At 39.8% G+C, this 18,545-nt stretch overlaps 2 protein-coding genes across 2 annotated transcripts in view; one reads left to right on the forward strand and one right to left on the reverse strand.

The window, feature by feature from the left end:
* The window catches only part of SYN2 (synapsin II), a 191,027-nt gene that overhangs the window by 98,071 nt on the left and 74,411 nt on the right, over positions 1–18,545 (forward strand). Inside the window, exon 5 of the mRNA XM_066557968.1 lies at positions 3,773–3,862. Coding sequence (XP_066414065.1) covers positions 3,773–3,862 — 90 coding nt within the window. The remainder of the gene's footprint in view (positions 1–3,772; positions 3,863–18,545) is intronic.
* Positions 7,706–18,545, reverse strand: part of TIMP4 (TIMP metallopeptidase inhibitor 4) — a 31,164-nt gene continuing 20,324 nt past the window's right edge. Inside the window, exons 2-5 of the mRNA XM_066557967.1 lie at positions 18,242–18,339; positions 11,297–11,411; positions 10,522–10,646; positions 7,706–9,303 (exon numbers count right to left, since the gene is read on the reverse strand). Coding sequence (XP_066414064.1) covers positions 9,106–9,303; positions 10,522–10,646; positions 11,297–11,411; positions 18,242–18,339 — 536 coding nt within the window. The 3' untranslated portion in view covers positions 7,706–9,105. The remainder of the gene's footprint in view (positions 9,304–10,521; positions 10,647–11,296; positions 11,412–18,241; positions 18,340–18,545) is intronic.

Consider the following 18,545-nt stretch of genomic DNA (forward strand, 5'->3'; position numbering starts at 1 on the left):
GAAGTCGGTGTGGTTTGCTCAGGAACAAACCCCAGCCCCTCGGAGGTGGCAGAGATGTAATTAAGCACAATTTAACTCCTCTTAAGGAGTTAACTTAAGCAAAGGAATCATCTGACTCTTTATGAAGACAGAAAAGGGATTTTTGGTGACTCTTTCTTGGTTACAGCACGATCTGTGCAGTCAAATTTAGAGGAGTTCCACTCCGGGGTGGTGAAACCCCAGAAAGATTTGATACAAATCAAAGGGAATAAATGACTTTTTTAATGAATATTTCTTCTCTGTGTCACACCTTGTTGGAGAGGAGAAAAAGCACCGCTGTCACTGTCCTGTTCTGTTCTAAAGGAACAATCCTGGGTGTGCAAGGATTCTATCCTGACTAGAAAAGAGCTGACATTACAACAAATGCTACAAAACCCAACCATTTTCCTTTTAAAATGATAATCTGCAAACTGTAAGCACATGTACCTGAGGATATCCCTTTTTGACTGAAAGTAAAATGCAAAATTGGAAAATGAGAAGTAAAGTCAGCTTGCTAAACTGAGAACTTTTTTCCACTTTCTTGTTTTTTTCCTAAGATGTAAAAATGACTTCTGCTGAAATACTGAGCTCCAGGAGTTGGGGGGTTTTTAGATGATTTTGGGTTTTGTTATCCATGTAAATACTTCAGTGGCTCTGTTCATATTTTCTATTATTTCCCAAACATCCCATGTCTGTAAACATTTGACATTGGATTAGATAAATGAGTAATTTATCATCTAAAAAGATGATGTTCCTGCCTAGGACTGGTGTTCAGCTGCTGAAAAGGAAAATATAAAAATATATAGTCCAAATCCCACTTAAAAATTGATAAAAGGTCATTAAAACCTAAATGAAATTCTTCTTTATAAATAGCCCAGGAGCAATAAGGGAAAATAAAACAGAAAATAAAAAATAAATTTATGGCAATTTCTGGATGTACAATTAGAATGCTGAAATTTGGTGTGAATTGGGGCTGAATTTATCAGGTTGCATTTTGGGGGGGAAATGATTGACAGGAGATTCCCAGATTTGTAGACATGGAGGTGAAGCAGCATCTCAGGAGGGGAAAGGACAAAGCATCCCCCAGCTGTGGCAGTTTGATTTCTCTCTTTTGCCTCAAAAATTCAATCCTGCTTTTCCTACCTGCTGTTTCCAAGCTGAATTACTGGATTAGAGGACACTTGGAGGGATACATGTCTGTTATCTGTGGTTGATAGTATATTATTTTAAGTAAACAGGCATTTGCTAGCAATTAATCTCAGTTACAGCTTTCTTACCTCTTGCATGAATGTCACAATCCCTACAAAAAATGCCATTTTCTCCGTGTCTTCCTCTCCCTTCCAGTGAAAATGGAAAAGAAAGTAGGGAAAGAATGACAGGAAACAGTCATATGATTTTATTTTTCTTTGGAGGTTTTTACTTCAAGATAGGTAAATAGATTTATTTTAACCTAACAATTGCTTGGCAAAAATCATGTACTTACTGGTCAGTGTTTTCTTGTGGAATTTGGAATTTGGCTCTTGCATCAGAACTGAAATATTGAGTAAGTTGTCAGGAATCCTATTCACAAACCACCTTATTTTGGTAGCTGTGAGAATATTTCCTTTCCTTGAGGCCTGGTTTGCTAGCCCACAACCCAACTACAATTCCTTAGGCTTTTGGTGAAGACTGCTCATCATTAAGGTATTTTCCACCGGCCTTCCAAATTTAAAGATGTATTTTACCAAACCTAAATAAACACCACTAAATTAAACAAGTCCTCTCCGCCGGCTGGAAATGCAAGCAAAGCTTTCATGGGGTTTTTTTCCCTTTTTAAACAGTTTTTTGCTCTGCCTGCCCCCTGAGCCTCTCCTCAGAGTAGGTGTTTTATCTGCAGTATGGACAGAGTTGTATTGCTCTGTGCTTTTTGTGCTGTTTGCAAGCAGCAAATCCCACTATTCAGTGTTGTGCTGAGTTGCTGACGTCCCATGCTGGCACAGGGGCAGCTGAACACATCCCTGGGGGGGATTTCCTCTCCCAAAAGTCACCAGAGGAGAGGGATCTGCTCAGCAGAGACAGAGAACAGCCCCAAAGCCAGCTGTATTCAATAAAGAGTTCTCTTGGTTCACTTGTAAATGTTCTTTGTGAAGCTGCTGCAGTCCAGCGTACAGGTAGGCAGGATGTGTCATGGGAGCTTTAAACAAATATTTTATCAGAATATTTTATAGAAAACATGAACAGGAATGGCATAACTGGGAGCAGTTTAAATCAGCCCCATCCAAGGATGGCCTTGTGCTATATCAGAATATTCCATAGAGAACATGAATAGGAATGACAGAACATGGAGCACTTTAAATCATCCTCATCTTTGGTGGTGGGACAAGGATAGCAACATGTTATATCAGAATATTCTATAAAACCATGAATAGGAATGGCATAACAGGGAGCAGTTTAAATTATCCTCATCTTTGGTGGTGGGGCAAGAATGGTCTGATACAACAAGTGGTTTTATATCAGAATACACTATAGAAAACATAAATAGGAAAGGCGTAGGAGGGAGGAGTTTAAATTATCCTCATCTTTGGTGATGGGGCAAGAATATTCTGATATAACATGTGGTTTTATATCACAATATTCTATAAAAACCATGAATAGGAATGGCATAATAAGGAGCAGTTTAAATCAGCCCCATCTTTGATGGTGGTGCAAGAATGGCCATGTGTTATATCATATATTGTATATAGAATATACTATAGATATTTATATCTATATATATCTATTTATATCTATATTCTATATATTATTATATATATATAAATATACTATTTATATATATAGTATATAGAATATACTATAAAAAATATTAATAGGATTGGCATAACAGGGAGCTGTTTAAATCATCCCCATCTTTGATGGTGGGGCAAGAATGGCCATGTGTTATAGCAGAATATTCTATAGAAAACATGAATAGGAATGACAGAACATGGAACAGTTTAAATTATCCTCATCTTTGGTGGTGGGACAAGAATATTCTGATATAGCACATGCTTCTATATCAGAATATTCTGTAAAAAACATGAATAGGATTGGAATGAGAGGGTGCAGTTTAAATCATCCCCATCTGAGGATGGCCGTGTTTTATATCAGAATATTCCATAGAGAATATGAATAGGGTTGGCATAACTGGGAGCACTTTAAATCAGCCCCATCCAAGGATGGCCATGTGGGAATGGCTCATGGCTGCAGCCTGGGAGATGAAACTTCTCCAGTTGGTTCCTCACTGCCCTGGCAGCCTGGCACAGTCACTTTTATCTCTTTGCCAGCACTGCCAAATCAATGTCAGGGAGGTGCCAGCCACTAAAGGGATGGTAAATATGCCTGGGCTTTAGGAGGACAGAAAAGGTAAAGATTTTAGAGGTAAATATGCCTGGGCTTTAGGTTTAAGAGGACAGAAAAGGCAAAATTATAATGATTTTATCATCGCAGAATCATCTTCAAACATACAGACAATGAGATACCTGGAATCCAGTATTCCCATGCCTTTCATCTCCTGTACCTGTGAGGGTTCAACTTTTCAAGGTGTTTTTCTGTGTTGGTCTGTAGATGAAGTCACAGCTCGGGTGGATTAAAGGGCTGTGTGAGGAGGAGGAGGAGGGACCATGGATCTGCTGAGTTCAACATCCAAGACAAGAAGCAAAATGTCCTGAGTAGGAGCTTTTGTGGGCACAGTGTGGTTCCTCTCCTGAGCTTTGTTTTGCTCTGCTTTGTTTTGCAGTTTGCCCAGCTGGTGTCTGTCTACAAATCTTTGGGCCCAGAGAAGTTCCCTCTGATCGAGCAGACGTTCTACCCAAACCACAAGGAGATGGTAGGTGCAAGCAGCAGGGCTAAACCTGCTCCCTGTGCCTCTAAAACAGGGACTGGGGGGCACAATCCCCTTCTCCCATTTACTGCATGTTCCAAAAGCCTTTTTGGCAGCTTTGAGGGGCGTGGGACAGGGTGAAATCACTGTGATGGTGAACTGGAGGGTGCTCACATGGCACAGGGGTCACTTTTCAGCTGCCCAGCTGCAGATCTCAGAGAGATTAAATGCTTAAAAAGACACTGAAGGGCTCTGAAAGTGCAGGAGTCGCTTCCATGGTCGGTTTTCCCCCCAGTGTTGTCCTCTCTGGTGCACTCCCAGTGTGTGCTGTCTTTGGAGGGGATGCACTGGGCACTGCAGAGCTTTGAACTCAGCCAAAATCAGGCTGGTTGTGACTTGGGAGCTTCAGGAACCTGGGCTAACACTGACTCCCAGTGCTCCACAGACAGAAAATAACACAGATGAGGCTGACAGAGTCCAAGGAGCACCTGGCTGATGGTTTTAGGCTGTGGTTCAGTTTTAGGCAGCAGTGAGGAGCAGGGAGTGGGGCACAATGACCCCTAAAGGATCCTTCAAACTTAAGATTGGCTGTAATTGTACTGAAAAAAGCAGAACTTTTGGGTGCTTTGTTAAACTGCAGTCCACAGAAACAAAGAACATTTCATTTTGGGGCAAGAACTAATGTTTCAGACTTATAAGTTTACATGGCATATTTTTCTGAGTGTAGCAACCCTGTGAGTGGTTTTCCCTGTCTTCATTCCTCTACATTGCTCATTAAAGTCAGAACTTATAAGTTATTTCTCTCTTTTTTGAACTTTTGAATGTTGTTCTCCACAGCCAAGTAATTTTTTTTTTACATATTTCTATGGTAATGAATGTTAATGTAGAGAAAATGAATCCAATTTGGGTATTGCATTGCCACTGAGAAGTGCTGCAAGAGCTGCCTGTGATGACACTCATTTGTTTGGTTTTATTCCTCCCAAAGAAAGCATCTGGAACTTTGTGGCTTGGGAAATAATCAGGCAATGTGGTACAAGACAACATTTTGTTTGAATTTCTGGAGTGGGTTGTAAGATGATCTGGAAGTCAGAGTCTTCTGATGCTGCACTGAAACCATATTGTGTTATTTTGTTTTGGCTTCTCATCACTTTATCAACAGCTGGCATTTGTGGATGCAGAATTTGGCAATTACAGTTTTAAATATTTTTCTTGGTGTTCCTCCTGCTTTTTTTCCTTCCCTTTTTATTCTCCAATGAGAACCTGGAGCTGTCCCCCCCTCCAGTGCAAACCAGCTCAGGGGGGACGTGAGGAGAGGGAAAAAGCCCCAAATCTCTGGGAATTGAGGGTCAGCTGAGCCTGCCAGAGGTGCTCCTTTCATCCTCTGCTGGCTTGTGCTGAGGCTTTGGGCAATGCAAGGTAAATAAACAATTAGAGATTCCATTCTTTTGTGTAAAAACAGAGCTGCTTTAATGAAACACTTTTTGAAACAGAAACATTCATCCCAGACTGATCACCAAAAACGCTTTTGAACTCATTGCTGGCTGAGTCATACCTACAGCCTTTCCCTCAGTAATTAGTTCTCTTTATTTCACTGCATTCCCACCTCCTCTGTTCTCTGCAAAAACCACACGGATTTTCCAACATAATTGCTGAACAATTTAATTAAAGCCTATCTGGAACGTTGAGGAAACACCAGCAATATTCCAAGTGGTGGGGTTTTTGTTCCCTGTTCACCTATACAGACTCCTTTCTCTCTTCTTTTCCCTACTCTCACCAGAAGTCATGTGAGTCCTTTTCAAATTAAATTAAAATGCTGTGCCAGGCTGTGTTTCTGCTCCACCCTCTCATGTAATACAAACACAGTTTCTAGAAGTAAAAAGAAAACATGGTAAAAAGAATCTGCTGTTGATAAGGTATCAATGCCACTACAGTAAAAATCCTGATATTAAAATAACATATTCAGAATGCCACGTTGTAGTCAAGGCTTTCGAGAGTCTTCCTCAGGGAAAATAAAATCTCATTCTGAGCTGGGTTTAGTAACGCTTTTCTTGCCACATTTATTGATATGAGGGAAAAAAACAAATCTTGGTACCATCCATTGTGGGAGTTTGGGCAGAATTCTGCTCAACCAGAAATTAAAGTGGACAAACCTTCATTGTGAAACACCTCATGAGGGATATTTTATAGCAGGAAAAGTAGGAAACTTTTAAAAACTAATTGTAGCACCCAATTTGTATCACAGTCTGTCCATAAATATCAGAGAAAGCATTTCTTTGTGCAAGGTGCCCAGAGAAGGCAATGTGGGCTGGGTGAGGTTCAGGTCTAATTACTGTAAAACCGAAATAGGACCAGGGCTCTGGGGAGCTGAAAAGCAGAAAATATCTGTTTGCTGTTATCCAAAAGGCACCATCCCATCAAAATGGATTTGGAGCCAAATGCCACAGGACTGGTACTGAATATTAACCACTGAATATTAACCATTGAATATTAATCATTGAATATTAACCACTGAATATTAACCACTGAATATTAATCATTAAATATTAAACACTGAATTTTAACCTTTATGGTTATTTAGCTCTGTGGGCTTCTCTAGGTATTGGTTTGATCTGACACAAGGAAATAAGGCCTGGTTTTGAATCTTTCTGGAAATTAATAATATACATGTACAGCACTGTCAGTAAATAGCTCTGCCAATAATGTCACTGCAACATCAATTCTTTTTCAGAAGAAATGTAGCTTTTTATTCCTTTTTGTTTCATTTATGTAAGTCTGTGGTCCAAATTGTTAGTGCCTAGGAAGTTTTTGGTTTGTCTAAAGCAGAAAACAAACCGGGTTTTACATTTGGCAGCACACAGATATGGTTTTAATTTAGGGCTGTAAATTAAAAGAGGACAGACTGATTTATAGTAGATAAAAAGTGAAACATTGGCTTTCATGTATTAAGGGACACTTATTCCTCAAAGGATAATAATGACACATTTTCCTGTTGGCCTTGCACCATTTGCATTTCACTGGAAATGTGTAAACTTCATCACAAAAAAAGTGAATCTATTTTAGAAGAATGTTTCCAAACATGTCCTTTAGACAGTAAAATCTGTCAGAAAAGGCAGCTACTGGAGATTCCCATCCTTCCTGAGGGCTCTGCTCCTTTTTTCTGGCTCACAAATAGTCTGGACTTTGGCATTTACACTTCCCTAAGTTTCACCACTGTGAATTGAGTTACTTTTATAAACTTAAATACATGTGTGAAGGATTAGTTGCTAACTCCAGTCATCAATTCAGGAAAGTTATGACACTAAAAAAGTTACAGGCAAAATGTGCTGTAACCTTTCTCTAGTTTGAGTTCACAAGTAGCCAAATTCACTGACAGGGTATGGTGGGTGTTCATGAATGAAAAACAATGAAATCCTATTAAAGAGGGTGAAACCTCTGAGAGCTTCCAGAAATCATTGCAGTGTGACTTATGCAATATTTATTGCATGTGTTTTCAGGTGAGTTTCTGAAGTTTTAACAGTTCTGGGGTACAAGTCCTGATCATGTATTTAGGGAGGTTGTAAGGGCTGCAGCTGCCCTGAGGATGGACATGGCTTTTGTAGTTCTGAGCATTTTTAGCCTGTCATCATTTGGGCTTGGAATTTGTTCCATGGAATGCTTAAATCCATGGATTAATGCTTTAACCCACGGATTAAAAATCTGGCTTTTCCTTCAGCAAGGTGTGGTTAGTCCATAGGAATGCTGACTTGGGAAGGGGGTTTTGATTATCAAGGCTGTTTCTTAATTTAGTTATCAATGGAAGTTACAACTCTGTGGATAAAGGGAGCTGTGACATAAGGAAAGTACAAAATGTGGAGCACAGATTGTTTTAATCACAGAAAGTGTTCAACTCGATTCAACACATAAGGAAATATTTGTGAATCTTTTCTTTTTAATAGCACATTGTTATAATACTTTACATATACACTGTACAATAATTCTTTCATATCCAAGACTTTCTTACAGAAAAAAAAAATAGTTCTATAAAACATTCCGTAGTTCATCAGAAAGATTTGGAATAAAACACGGGGAGCTCTTAACCTGCAGGTGATCAAAACAGTGGGCAAAATTTGTTCTTGAACATTCATATTGGAAAAATTCTGGCAAAAATTGTTCTTGTACATTTGTATTGGCAAAATTCTGGCAAAATTTGCTCTTGAACATTCATATTGGCAAAATTCTGGCAAAATTCTGGCAAAATTTGTTCTTGAACATTCATATTGGCAAAATTTGGGCAAAATTTTTCTTGAACATTTGTATTGGCAAAATTGACAAAATTCGGGCAAAATTTGTTCTCAAACATTCAAAATGGCAAAATTGGAAAAAGTTCTGGCAAAATTTGTTCTTGAACATTCATATTGGCAAAACTGGCAAAATTCTGGCAAAATTCTGGCAAAATTCTGGCAAAATTCTGGCAAAATTTGTTCTTGAACATTCGTATTGGCAAAATTCTGGGAAAATTCTGGCAAAATTTGTTCTCAAACATTCAAAATGGCAAAATTGGAAAAAGTTCTGGCAAAATTTGTTCTTGAAAATTCATATTGGCAAAATTCTGGAAAAATTTGTTCTCAAACATTCAAAATGGCAAAATTGGAAAAAGTTCTGGCAAAATTTGTTCTTGAAAATTCATATTGGCAAAATTCTGGAAAAATTTGTTCTCGAACATTCATATTGGCAAAATTTTTGTTCTTGAACATTCTTATTGGCAAAATTCTCACAAAATTCTGGAAAAATTTGTCCTTGAACATTCATATTGGCAAAATTGACAAAATTCGGGCAAAATTTGTTCTTGAACATTCGTATTGGCAAAATTTTGGCAAAATTTTTGAAAAATTTGTTCTTGAACATTCTTATTGGCAAAATTCTGGCAAAATTCTGGCAAAATTCTGGAAAAATTTGTCCTTGAACATTCGTATTGGCAAAATCGACAAAATTCTGGCAAAATTTGTTCTTGAACATTCATATTGGCAAAATTCTGGCAAAATTTATTCTCGTACATTCATATTGGCAAGAAGGGGATTTGTTGTGCCTTGGAGGACGCTGCCAGCCCTCTGTGCAAAGCATAACAGAGCAGAGCAGGTGCCTGCAGGAGGTTTGTCCCTCGTCCTGCAGCGGTGCCGGCCCCACGGGCCCTTTGGGGACGCGGCGCTCGTTTCTAGGCCGGTGGGACGGAAGGAGCCTCCCAGGGCGGTGCTTTAGGGAATGTTGGGCGCTCAGGGCTCGCTGATGTCCATGAACTCCTTCTCTGGGGGTGGCCCGCCCCGGTACCAGCTGCAGGTGCCATCGCTGCGGCGGATGCAGGCGTAGTGGCGCGCCTGGTGGCCCTGCAGCCGCCGCTCCAGCAGCCAGTCCGTCCACAGGCACTCGTTGGGCGCCGTGATGGAGCAGGGCACCGAGTAGCACGTGGTGATCTGGGGAGACACCCGGCCTTCAGCACCCTGCAGCCTCCCGGGGCTGGGGGTGTTCCCAAAAACGGGAATGAACGGGGCTGGTTTACGTCTACCTGCTCTGCACTCAGCTTGCAGCTTCCTCTGAACCGGGGTTTATTCTCAAAAATGGGAATAAATGGGGCTTGTTTGCAGTTATCTGCTCTGCACTCACCTTGCAGCTTCCTCTGAACTGGGGTTTATTTCCAAAAATGGGAATAAATGGGGCTTATTTACAGTTATCTGCTCTGCACTCACCTTGCAGCCTCTCTTGGACTGGGGTTGTTCCCAAAAATGTGAATAAATGGGCCTTGGTTACAGTTATCTGCTCTGCACTCACCATGCAGCTTCCTCTGCCCAGTTCAGAGGAAGCTTATTCTCAAAAATGTTTATATAAGGTGTTTATTCTCAAAAATGTTTATTCTCAAAAATGTGAATATAAGGTGTTTATTTACATCTATCTGCTCTGCACTCACCTTCCTCTGAACCAAGGTTTATTCTCAAAAATAGGGTTTATTTACAGTTATCTGCTCTGCACTCACCTTGCAGCTTCCTTTGAACAGGGGTTTATTCTCAAAAATGTGAATAAACGCTGTTAATTTACATCTGTCTGCTCTGCACTCATCTTGCAGCCCCCTTTGGACTGGGATTATTCCCAAAAATGGGAATAAACAGGGTTTATTTACATCTTTCTGCTTGGCACTCACCTTGAAGCTTCCTCTGACCTGGGCTTTATTCTCAAAAATGTGAATAAACTCTGTTAATTTACATCTATCTGCTCTGCACTCGCAGCTTCCTCTGAACAGAGGTTTTTTCTCAAAAATACAAGTAAATGGTGTTTATTTATCTGCTTTGCACTCACCTTGCAGCTTCCTCTGAACTGGGGTTTATTCTCAAAAATGTGAATAAACAGTGTTTATTTACACCTATCTGCTCTGCACTCACCTTGCAGCTTCCTCTGAACAGGGGGGTTTATTCTCAAAAATGTGAATAAATGGTGTTTATTTACATTTATCTGCTCTGCAGTCACCTTGCAGCTTGCTCTGAATGGGGGTTTATGGTCAAAAATAGGATTAACCATTATTTATTTACATTTATCTGCTCTGAAATTACTGTCTGACTTGCAGCTTGCTCTGAACTGAGGTTTATTCTCAAAAATGTGAATAAACCACGTTTATTTCCATTTGTCTGCTCAGCACTCACCTTGCAGCCACAGCCCATCTGGTACCTCTGGTTCAGGCTCTTTTTCTGAGACAAGGATAAATCATCCCACGGCTCAATGTAGTTGCACAAGTGGATCAGCACTTTGCCATCACTTAAAATTTGGCCTGCAGCGTGGAAAACACAAAAAAATCAAAGCAATAAAAGTGTTCTCTAAATATTAGAAGTGTAAGAACACCTTGAGCTTTTAACTAATTGCACCAAATTAGTCATACTCTAAAATGTTTTAAATTAATTTAATTACAACGGAGAGAATGTTCTCCTAATTGCATGCTGGATGGATGTAAAAGATTAAAGAAGGATATTTTTCCTAAATATGTTGATAGTCTGCCAGCAAGGGGTGGATGCAAATGAAGTTAAACTGGATTTTAGGAGTGTCTAGAAAAATCTGTAGTTGCTTGGAACCCCAGGCCTGCAGACACACAGGCAGGTGTTTTCTCATTATGCACCTTTGCATTCCTGGGAAAATCAGTACTGTTGGTTTTAATCAAATAATAATGGCAAATACCGAATCAAAATTCCTTCTGTTTACTGATTATATCATCATTGAGCTTCCCTTCCTTTGGAACTGCTCTAAGAGTGCTGCAGGAAGGGTGGAAAATGTGTCAGGCCACACTAATACTAGAGCTGAACACAATTTTTGCATCCTGTTGTGTTTGTATTTAGTACATAAATGCATTCCTTTGCATATTTTAACAAATTCACTCCAAGCAGCCACTTCTGAATCCCCAGGAACATTGATTTTTCTCCATTTTACCTGTTAGAAGATACTGTTTTTTGTTGTTGGCTTCTAGTTTCACTCCACAGAGTGATGAATCAAAAGGGGTGTAGACATACTGGACATCCTTGAGCTTTTCAAATCCTTTAAACATCTGAAAATGATCAGAAACAGAGTTAGCAGTGGAAAACAAGCATGAAAAAACAGTTGCAAAAAAGAGCTGGAAGAGATACAGGGTGAGTCTCTTTAAAGAAGGCTCCAAAGTCTGAATTAATGTGAGAAAACACCAAGAACTGGACTTTTTCTCTACACTTTATGAAATTCATCCAAGAGTTTTAGGAGGGAACTAAGTAGGTCTTGATTTTTTAAATTATAGCTTTTAAAATGTGCTTTTTCAGCGTATTTCATGGATTGTTAAAAGTTTCTCTTCAGTTTATTATTCTACTGGCATATACCATTCAAGGAGCAATGCAGAGACAGCATTCACCCTGACCAAAATGCAAATATTTCTCAGTGTCTTCCTCTGGGGAATTTTGGTCACTGGAGTTGTTGGGGTCTCCTGGGACACCAAACATGCTGAGGAACTGAGCATTTCCTGAGCAGTGTTTTCATATTTGGTCACTAAAGCAGAGTGGTTCTCCATATCCCAAACTCTCACCAGTGGGGCCATCAGAAATGCAGGGCAACCCTGATGAGGGGAGAAAGATGAGGAGGACTCTATCTTATCAGAAGGTTAAATAATTACTTTATTGTACTATATTATTTTATACTATAATACTGTATTATTTTATACTATATTACAGTGAATCTAAACAAGCATTCAATTGTTTAGAACTTTGTGATTGTCATCCAACAGTCCTGACATACACACTTGGATTCAATTCAGTGAATCTAAACACACCAGAATTTAATTCTTAATTCTTTTCAATTAAACAATCTTCCACAATGCATTCTACTTCTTTTAAAACAAGACAGGAGTAAAAAGTTGTTTTAAGACAACTACAGGAGCAGTAAATGAGATAAGAACTGTTTTTTCTTTCTCTGAGGTTCAGAGCTGCCATTCCCAGAAATTTCTTTGGGAAGCTGTGCCTTGCTTTTCTCTGTGAATGGAAATGCAGCTGCATGGGACCTTCTCAAATAACTGCTGGAAAACTTCACCCACCCCTCAGAATTTCCACCCTGCAAGCCCCAAAAAGGAGAGATTTGGGATCAAAGCCCTTTTCAGGCTGGCTGCCCCTTAACCAGCAGTTTCAACCCCGAAAAGAGATCAGAAATGAGGCATTAAAAGATGCAAACAAGCTGAGCAGTGTCCAAGGTGCTGCTGGGTGCCTGTCATCACCTCGTGTGCCACCACCAGCCCTGGTGACATCATGCCACGTGTTGACAGCTGGGGACAATGGCAGGGGCTCACAGCTCTCCCAGTTGCAGCTGGTGTGCCTGGAAAATGTGTTTGTGTTCCTCAAGCCCTCCCAGGGGATTGAAATAGCACAGGCCACTAGAAAATACTCTGTCATATGTTGGTTTTTCTGAAGCTTTATTTATGGAGGGGGGAAGGAAGCCAACGCTGTTGTCACCGCGCGGCCGATCCAAAAGGATGAGCTGGGATTTGAAACGCTCTGGAGAATAAAACAAACAGGCCCAGACAGACCAAAACACAAACCAAACTGGCACCCTGGCCAAAGCAGCAGTGGGAGCCACAGAAAAGCTGCAGAATGAAGAGGGAACTGTGTCTGTACAGGGCCAGCACGGGAGCTCTGCAGGTCAACTTTGCCTCGAGCTCTCTCCAGGTTCAGAAACCCTCAGGGCCTTGTAGGGAACAGATTTTCCATGGATATCTCAGCTTTGGTCTCAACTTTGCAGACAACACACCTCGATTTAGCTACAAACCCCCTAAATATCCACAGCAATCCATAATGGAGATTTAGGTAATATTTAAATGAGTTTAGTGTTTTGTTGCAGGTTTTTTTGGTTGCTTTTTTGGATTTTTTTTTAAATTACTGTCTGACTTATCTCTGGTTTTGACTTATATAATTGTTACAGCAATTCTAAAGATTATAATCTTGTGTTTAACTCAGTAAATCATATTTAATCTCCTCAATCATATTCTCCCTTCTCTAAAAGCATGGATATTTCTCTGCAGAGGGATAAGGTGGTTGGGTTTGGTTCTGCATTGATGCATTGGAATAGGAAAACAGGGTGAGGATTTGGGGGATAGAGAGATGTGACCCTGCTCCTAAAGTCTGTATGGACTCTGTCCCTGTCCTCCTGAGGGGTGGAACCAGCACCAGCACATGGCTTTGCTTGAAGATTTTAGAATGAGTGTGATGATCAATTCAATTACAAAAGTATTATGAAGAAATATTCATAAAATTACAAATTAATGGATATATATCATGTATTATCTTGTCTCTTCAATATAATGCTGTAAATGTTGCAAGAAAAAAACAGTAATTGAAAACATTTATGGCTTCTTGACATGCTGACCCATTGCTAAAAAAATGAAAGCCCCATTGTTATTTTTTTTATATCTGAAAATGAATATCCAAATTATCTCTAATATTTCCATCTAGAATAACAACATTTTAATGCTAAGCCTAATGCACTGGATTTAAAAAGAGAGAAACAGAATTTAAGCCATCCCATTAATGGAACAGCTCAACAGAGCAATAGAGCAGAGAGACAGCAGCATTGTGCTGAATGTTACAGTCAAATAAAACCTCCAAGGGCTCTGTGTTCCCTCTCCAAGAGGGGACAATTGATGAGCAAAGTGTGAATATCTGAGTGGTCTAAAAGCCCTCCCCAAAACTCACACTGAGGTGATAATTTTTGTGAATTTTGGTGCTAATTTTTGATGCATTTTACAGCTCAAAAGAGACGACTGGAGGGTCTGTTCTCCCCTGCTGTGTTACATGAAGCAAATTCTCTGCCTGTCCCCACCCTGGGCATGCAGAACACCTGGAGTGCTGTGCCCAGCTCTGGCCCCTCAGCTTGGGAAGGACCTGGGGACACTGAGCACATCCAGAGGGGACAACGAGGCTGGAGAGGGGCTGGAACACAAACCCTGTGAGGAACCCCTGAGGGAGCTGGGGGTGCTCAGCCTGGAGAAAAGGAGACTCAGGGGTGACCTCATCACTCTCACAGCTCCTGAAAGGTGCCTGTGCTCAGCTGGGGCTGGGCTCTGTCTCCAGCAGCACTGACACAACCAGAGCACACAGCCTCAAGGGAAATACAGGCTGGAGAGCAGGGAAAAGTTTTTTACAGAAAGGTGAGAAAGTTCTGGAATGGCTGCCCAGGGAGGTGGTGGAGTCCCCATCCCTGGGTGTGTTTAACAAAGCCTGGATGTGGCACTGGGTGCCAGGGTTTAGCTGAGGTGTTGGGGCTGGGATGGACTTGATGACCTTGAAGGTCTCTTCCAACCCAGTGATTCTGTGAATTCTGTGAATTCTGGGTCACCCAGAGCCCTGTGCTCAATGGCCATCCAAAGGACCCTGCAGCTTGTGGCACTGCAGGGCACCAGGAGAAAGCAGCAGCAGCACTTGAGAGAAGATTTGGAATGGTGAACAGAGGATATCCTCACCTTTCACACTCACTGTGGAGTTAAATTCTTTAAAATGCTGTCACCTGAGGTGAGACGTGGTGTGCTCAAGCTATTGCTCTGAGCCCAGCAGACTAATTGTTCAGCATGTTTAATTTTACCTCATTACATTCCTTGGATGTCACAGGTTACCCCTCCCTGTCACTCCTGTGGGGTTTATCAGGCACCCATGCCTTGCTGGGTTTATTTTGGTGCCACACTGGGTGCACAGAGAGGGGCAGGTCACAGAGCTCCTGGTTTCCCACCAAAATCCTTCCTTTCCCAAAATCCCTGTCTGCCTGGAGCAGGGAGCTGGGTCCTGGGGCAGGGGAAGGTTTGGTCCTGGGGCAGGGGAAGGTTTGGTCCTGAGCTCTCTCTGGTCAGGAGGAAGGATTTGAGGGGTGGAGTTATCACAACCCTTCTGTTGTTAGTCTAAATTGAATAAAAGTTTTTAAAACGCCTCTCCAGTTTCCCCATCTCTAGGTCAGGACAAGAGTATTGTGTGTTATGGTGTAGAGCATCTTTCTTCAAAAACACATCTCTGCCTTGTCCAGATCTGGCTGACTTAGAATTAAATAAACTCCTCTTCCTGCTGCCTGAGTTTTGAACAGGCCTCCAGTGGTGAAAATTAGGGAGAAACTCCAAAGCAGCTTCAATAAACGAATCTATTTCAGAGATTTCAGTGTGATAAGAATGGGATTATAGACTGAAAATAATCACTCAGATTAGATTTCTCATTCTTCTTGTTTGTGCTGAGGTAGGAGATGATTTGCAATTCTCTCAAGCTCCTGAGGTGCTGCAGAGTAGCAGCAGAACATTGAAGTGCCAGTGGGAGGAAAGGGAATTCTCTGGCATTGATGTATTTATTTCTGTAAGGAAACATTTGAATAAATCCTTAACATTTAAGAAGATGGGAAGTGGCAGATGGTGACAGCTTTGGGGTTTGTTTTAGTAAGGTAGAGACTGATTTGTTGAAATTGTTGTAAAACCTCACCAAGAGGTTTGTAATAACCAGTGGTGTGATAACCATCCCTGTGAACACTTTGAGATTTTCTTGTTTACCAAAGATTCTTCCTACTCAAGATCCTGTGAGGGGATTCTGTCAGTGAATACAACTTCAATGATTGAATATTTTTTGAGACCATGTAGCCATGCATAAGACCTTCCTAAGTGTTCCCATTAAATAGAAAAGAGCAAAAATTATAAAATAATATTCAGAGAAAAATCCAAGATGAAACTACCTTGAAAACCAATCCACCTCACCTGTGCACACTCCCACATTTGAATTTACAGAGATCACTTCTTGTGTGTTCCAGAAAAAGGTAAATGATCATTTTAATGACCATCATCATGATCATTTTAGCACCAGTGAGAGTTTGATGCTGACTTCCATGGGCTCAAGATGTGTCTTCTTAAACTGTGTAAATGAATATATCTCCTTATTGGAGCTGAACAGAGGGTGGGGAAAGCCTGGGGGGTTCTGAATCTGCCTCTTTGGGTGCTTGCTTCCCCAGCCACATTCACACAAAGGGATTTTGGTTTGTGTGAGTAGGAGGGAAGGACTCCTGGCCCTGCAAATATCCAGGGAACAAAGGCTTTGCTCCCCCAGCTGGGAATGCTCCCCTCCCTTTGGAAAGGTTGGATCGTGCACAGCTGCCACACTCAGGGCACAGGGATCAGGAATTCTCCAAAGCCAGGTGTGCTGACACCACTCCCAGAACAAAGCACAGTTATGGTGCCTTCAAAATCACAAATGATAAAATTCTTCATCAAAATATCGTTATTTAGCAAAAACCTCCTGAATATCAAAAAACCCCCTCCTGAATATCATTATTTAGCAAAATTCTTCACCAAAATATCATTATTTAGCAAAAATTTCCTGAATATCAAAAAAACCCTCCTGAATATCATTATTTAGCAAAATTCTTGATCAAAATAACATTATTTAGCAAAAACCTCCTGAATATCAAAAAAACCTCCTGAATATAATTATTTAGCAAAATTCTTCATCAAAATAACATTATTTAACAAAAACCTCCTGAATATTAAAAATACCCTCCTAAATATAATTCTTCAGCAAAAAACTCCTGAATATCAAAAATACCCTCCTGAATATCATTATTTAGCAAAATTCTTGATCAAAAATATCATTATTTAACAAAAATTTCCTGAATATAAAAAGCCCCTCCTGAATATCATTATTTAGCAAAATTCTTCATCAAAAATATCATTATTTAGCAAAAACCTCCTGAATATCAAAAAAACCTCCCGAATATAATTCTTCAGCAAAAACCTCCTGAATGTCAAAAATACCCTCTTGAATATCATTATTTAGCAAAATTCTTCATCAAAATATCATTATTTAGCAAAAACCTCCTGAATATTAAAAAATACCCTCCTAAATATAATTCTTCAGCAAAAAACTCCTGAATGTCAAAAATACCCTCTTGAATATCATTATTTAGGAAAATTCTTCATCAAAATACCATTATTTAGCAAAAATCTCCTGAATATCAAAAAAGCCCCTCTTGAATATCATTATTTAGCAAAATTCTTTATCAAAAATATCATTATTTAGCAAAAACCTCCTGAATATTAAAAAATACCTTCCTAAATATAATTCTTCAGCAAAAAACTCCTGAATGTCAAAAATACCCTCTTGAATATCATTATTTAGGAAAATTCTTCATCAAAATATCATTATTTAGCAAAAACCTCGTGAATATAAAAAGCCCCTCCTGAATATCATTATTTAGCAAAATTCTTCATCAAAAATATCATTATTTAGCAAAAACCTCCTGAATATTAAAAAATACCCTCCTAATTATAATTCTTCAGCAAAAAACTCCTGAATATCAAAAAAAAACCCTGAATATCATTATTTAGCAAAAACCTCCTGAATATCATTATTTAGCAAAATTCTTCATCAAAATATCATTATTTAGCAAAAACCTTGTGAATATAAAAAACCCCTCCTGAATATCATTATTTAGCAAAATTCTTGATCAAAAATATAATTATTTAACAAAAATTTCCTGAATATCAAAAAACCCTCCTGAATATCATTATTTAGCAAACACCTCCTGAATATCTCTGAAGCTCCTGAAATGCTGCAGAGTAGCAGCAGAAGATTGAAGTGGGAGGAAAGGGAATTCTCTGGCATTGATGTATTTATTTCTGTAAGGAAACATTTGACTGCATCCTTAACATTTAAGGATTCATTAAAATTTTCCTTTTTTTTTTCCCCTTTTTTTTTTAATCCCTCCTGTGATTTATTCATCTGGGTTGAACTGTGGGGGCAGCTGGAGCCTTTTCCAGCTTTCCCAGCGTTTTGGGGTAAATGATTTTGGGCTGAAATTTGCAGAGGTTATCAGCATTGAACTACAAAAAAGCTGAGTGGTTCCATGTACCTTTATTTGTTTGATTTCATACCGGATCATTTTGTGGCTATCGAGGGGATCATCGCTGGCAGGAACCACCTTTTCACTGGAGATTTTTGCTCGGATCACTGGAAGAGAAAGAGAGAGAGAAAAAGATTTCAATGCACGTGAGCAGATGCCAAATTTTACAAGGAAAAATGAAAATTGTACTGATAGATTTTGGCATTGTTTTGACGCTTCAGGTATGAGTAGATTTGAAGGATTTTACCATAAGAACACCAGCTGAGCTCCTGAAAACAAAAGTAAGTGGGCTGTCTGTGATGGAAATCTGAAT

Source organism: Molothrus aeneus, chromosome 12, assembly GCF_037042795.1.
Source record: "Molothrus aeneus isolate 106 chromosome 12, BPBGC_Maene_1.0, whole genome shotgun sequence".
Lineage (NCBI taxonomy): Eukaryota > Metazoa > Chordata > Aves > Passeriformes > Icteridae > Molothrus > Molothrus aeneus.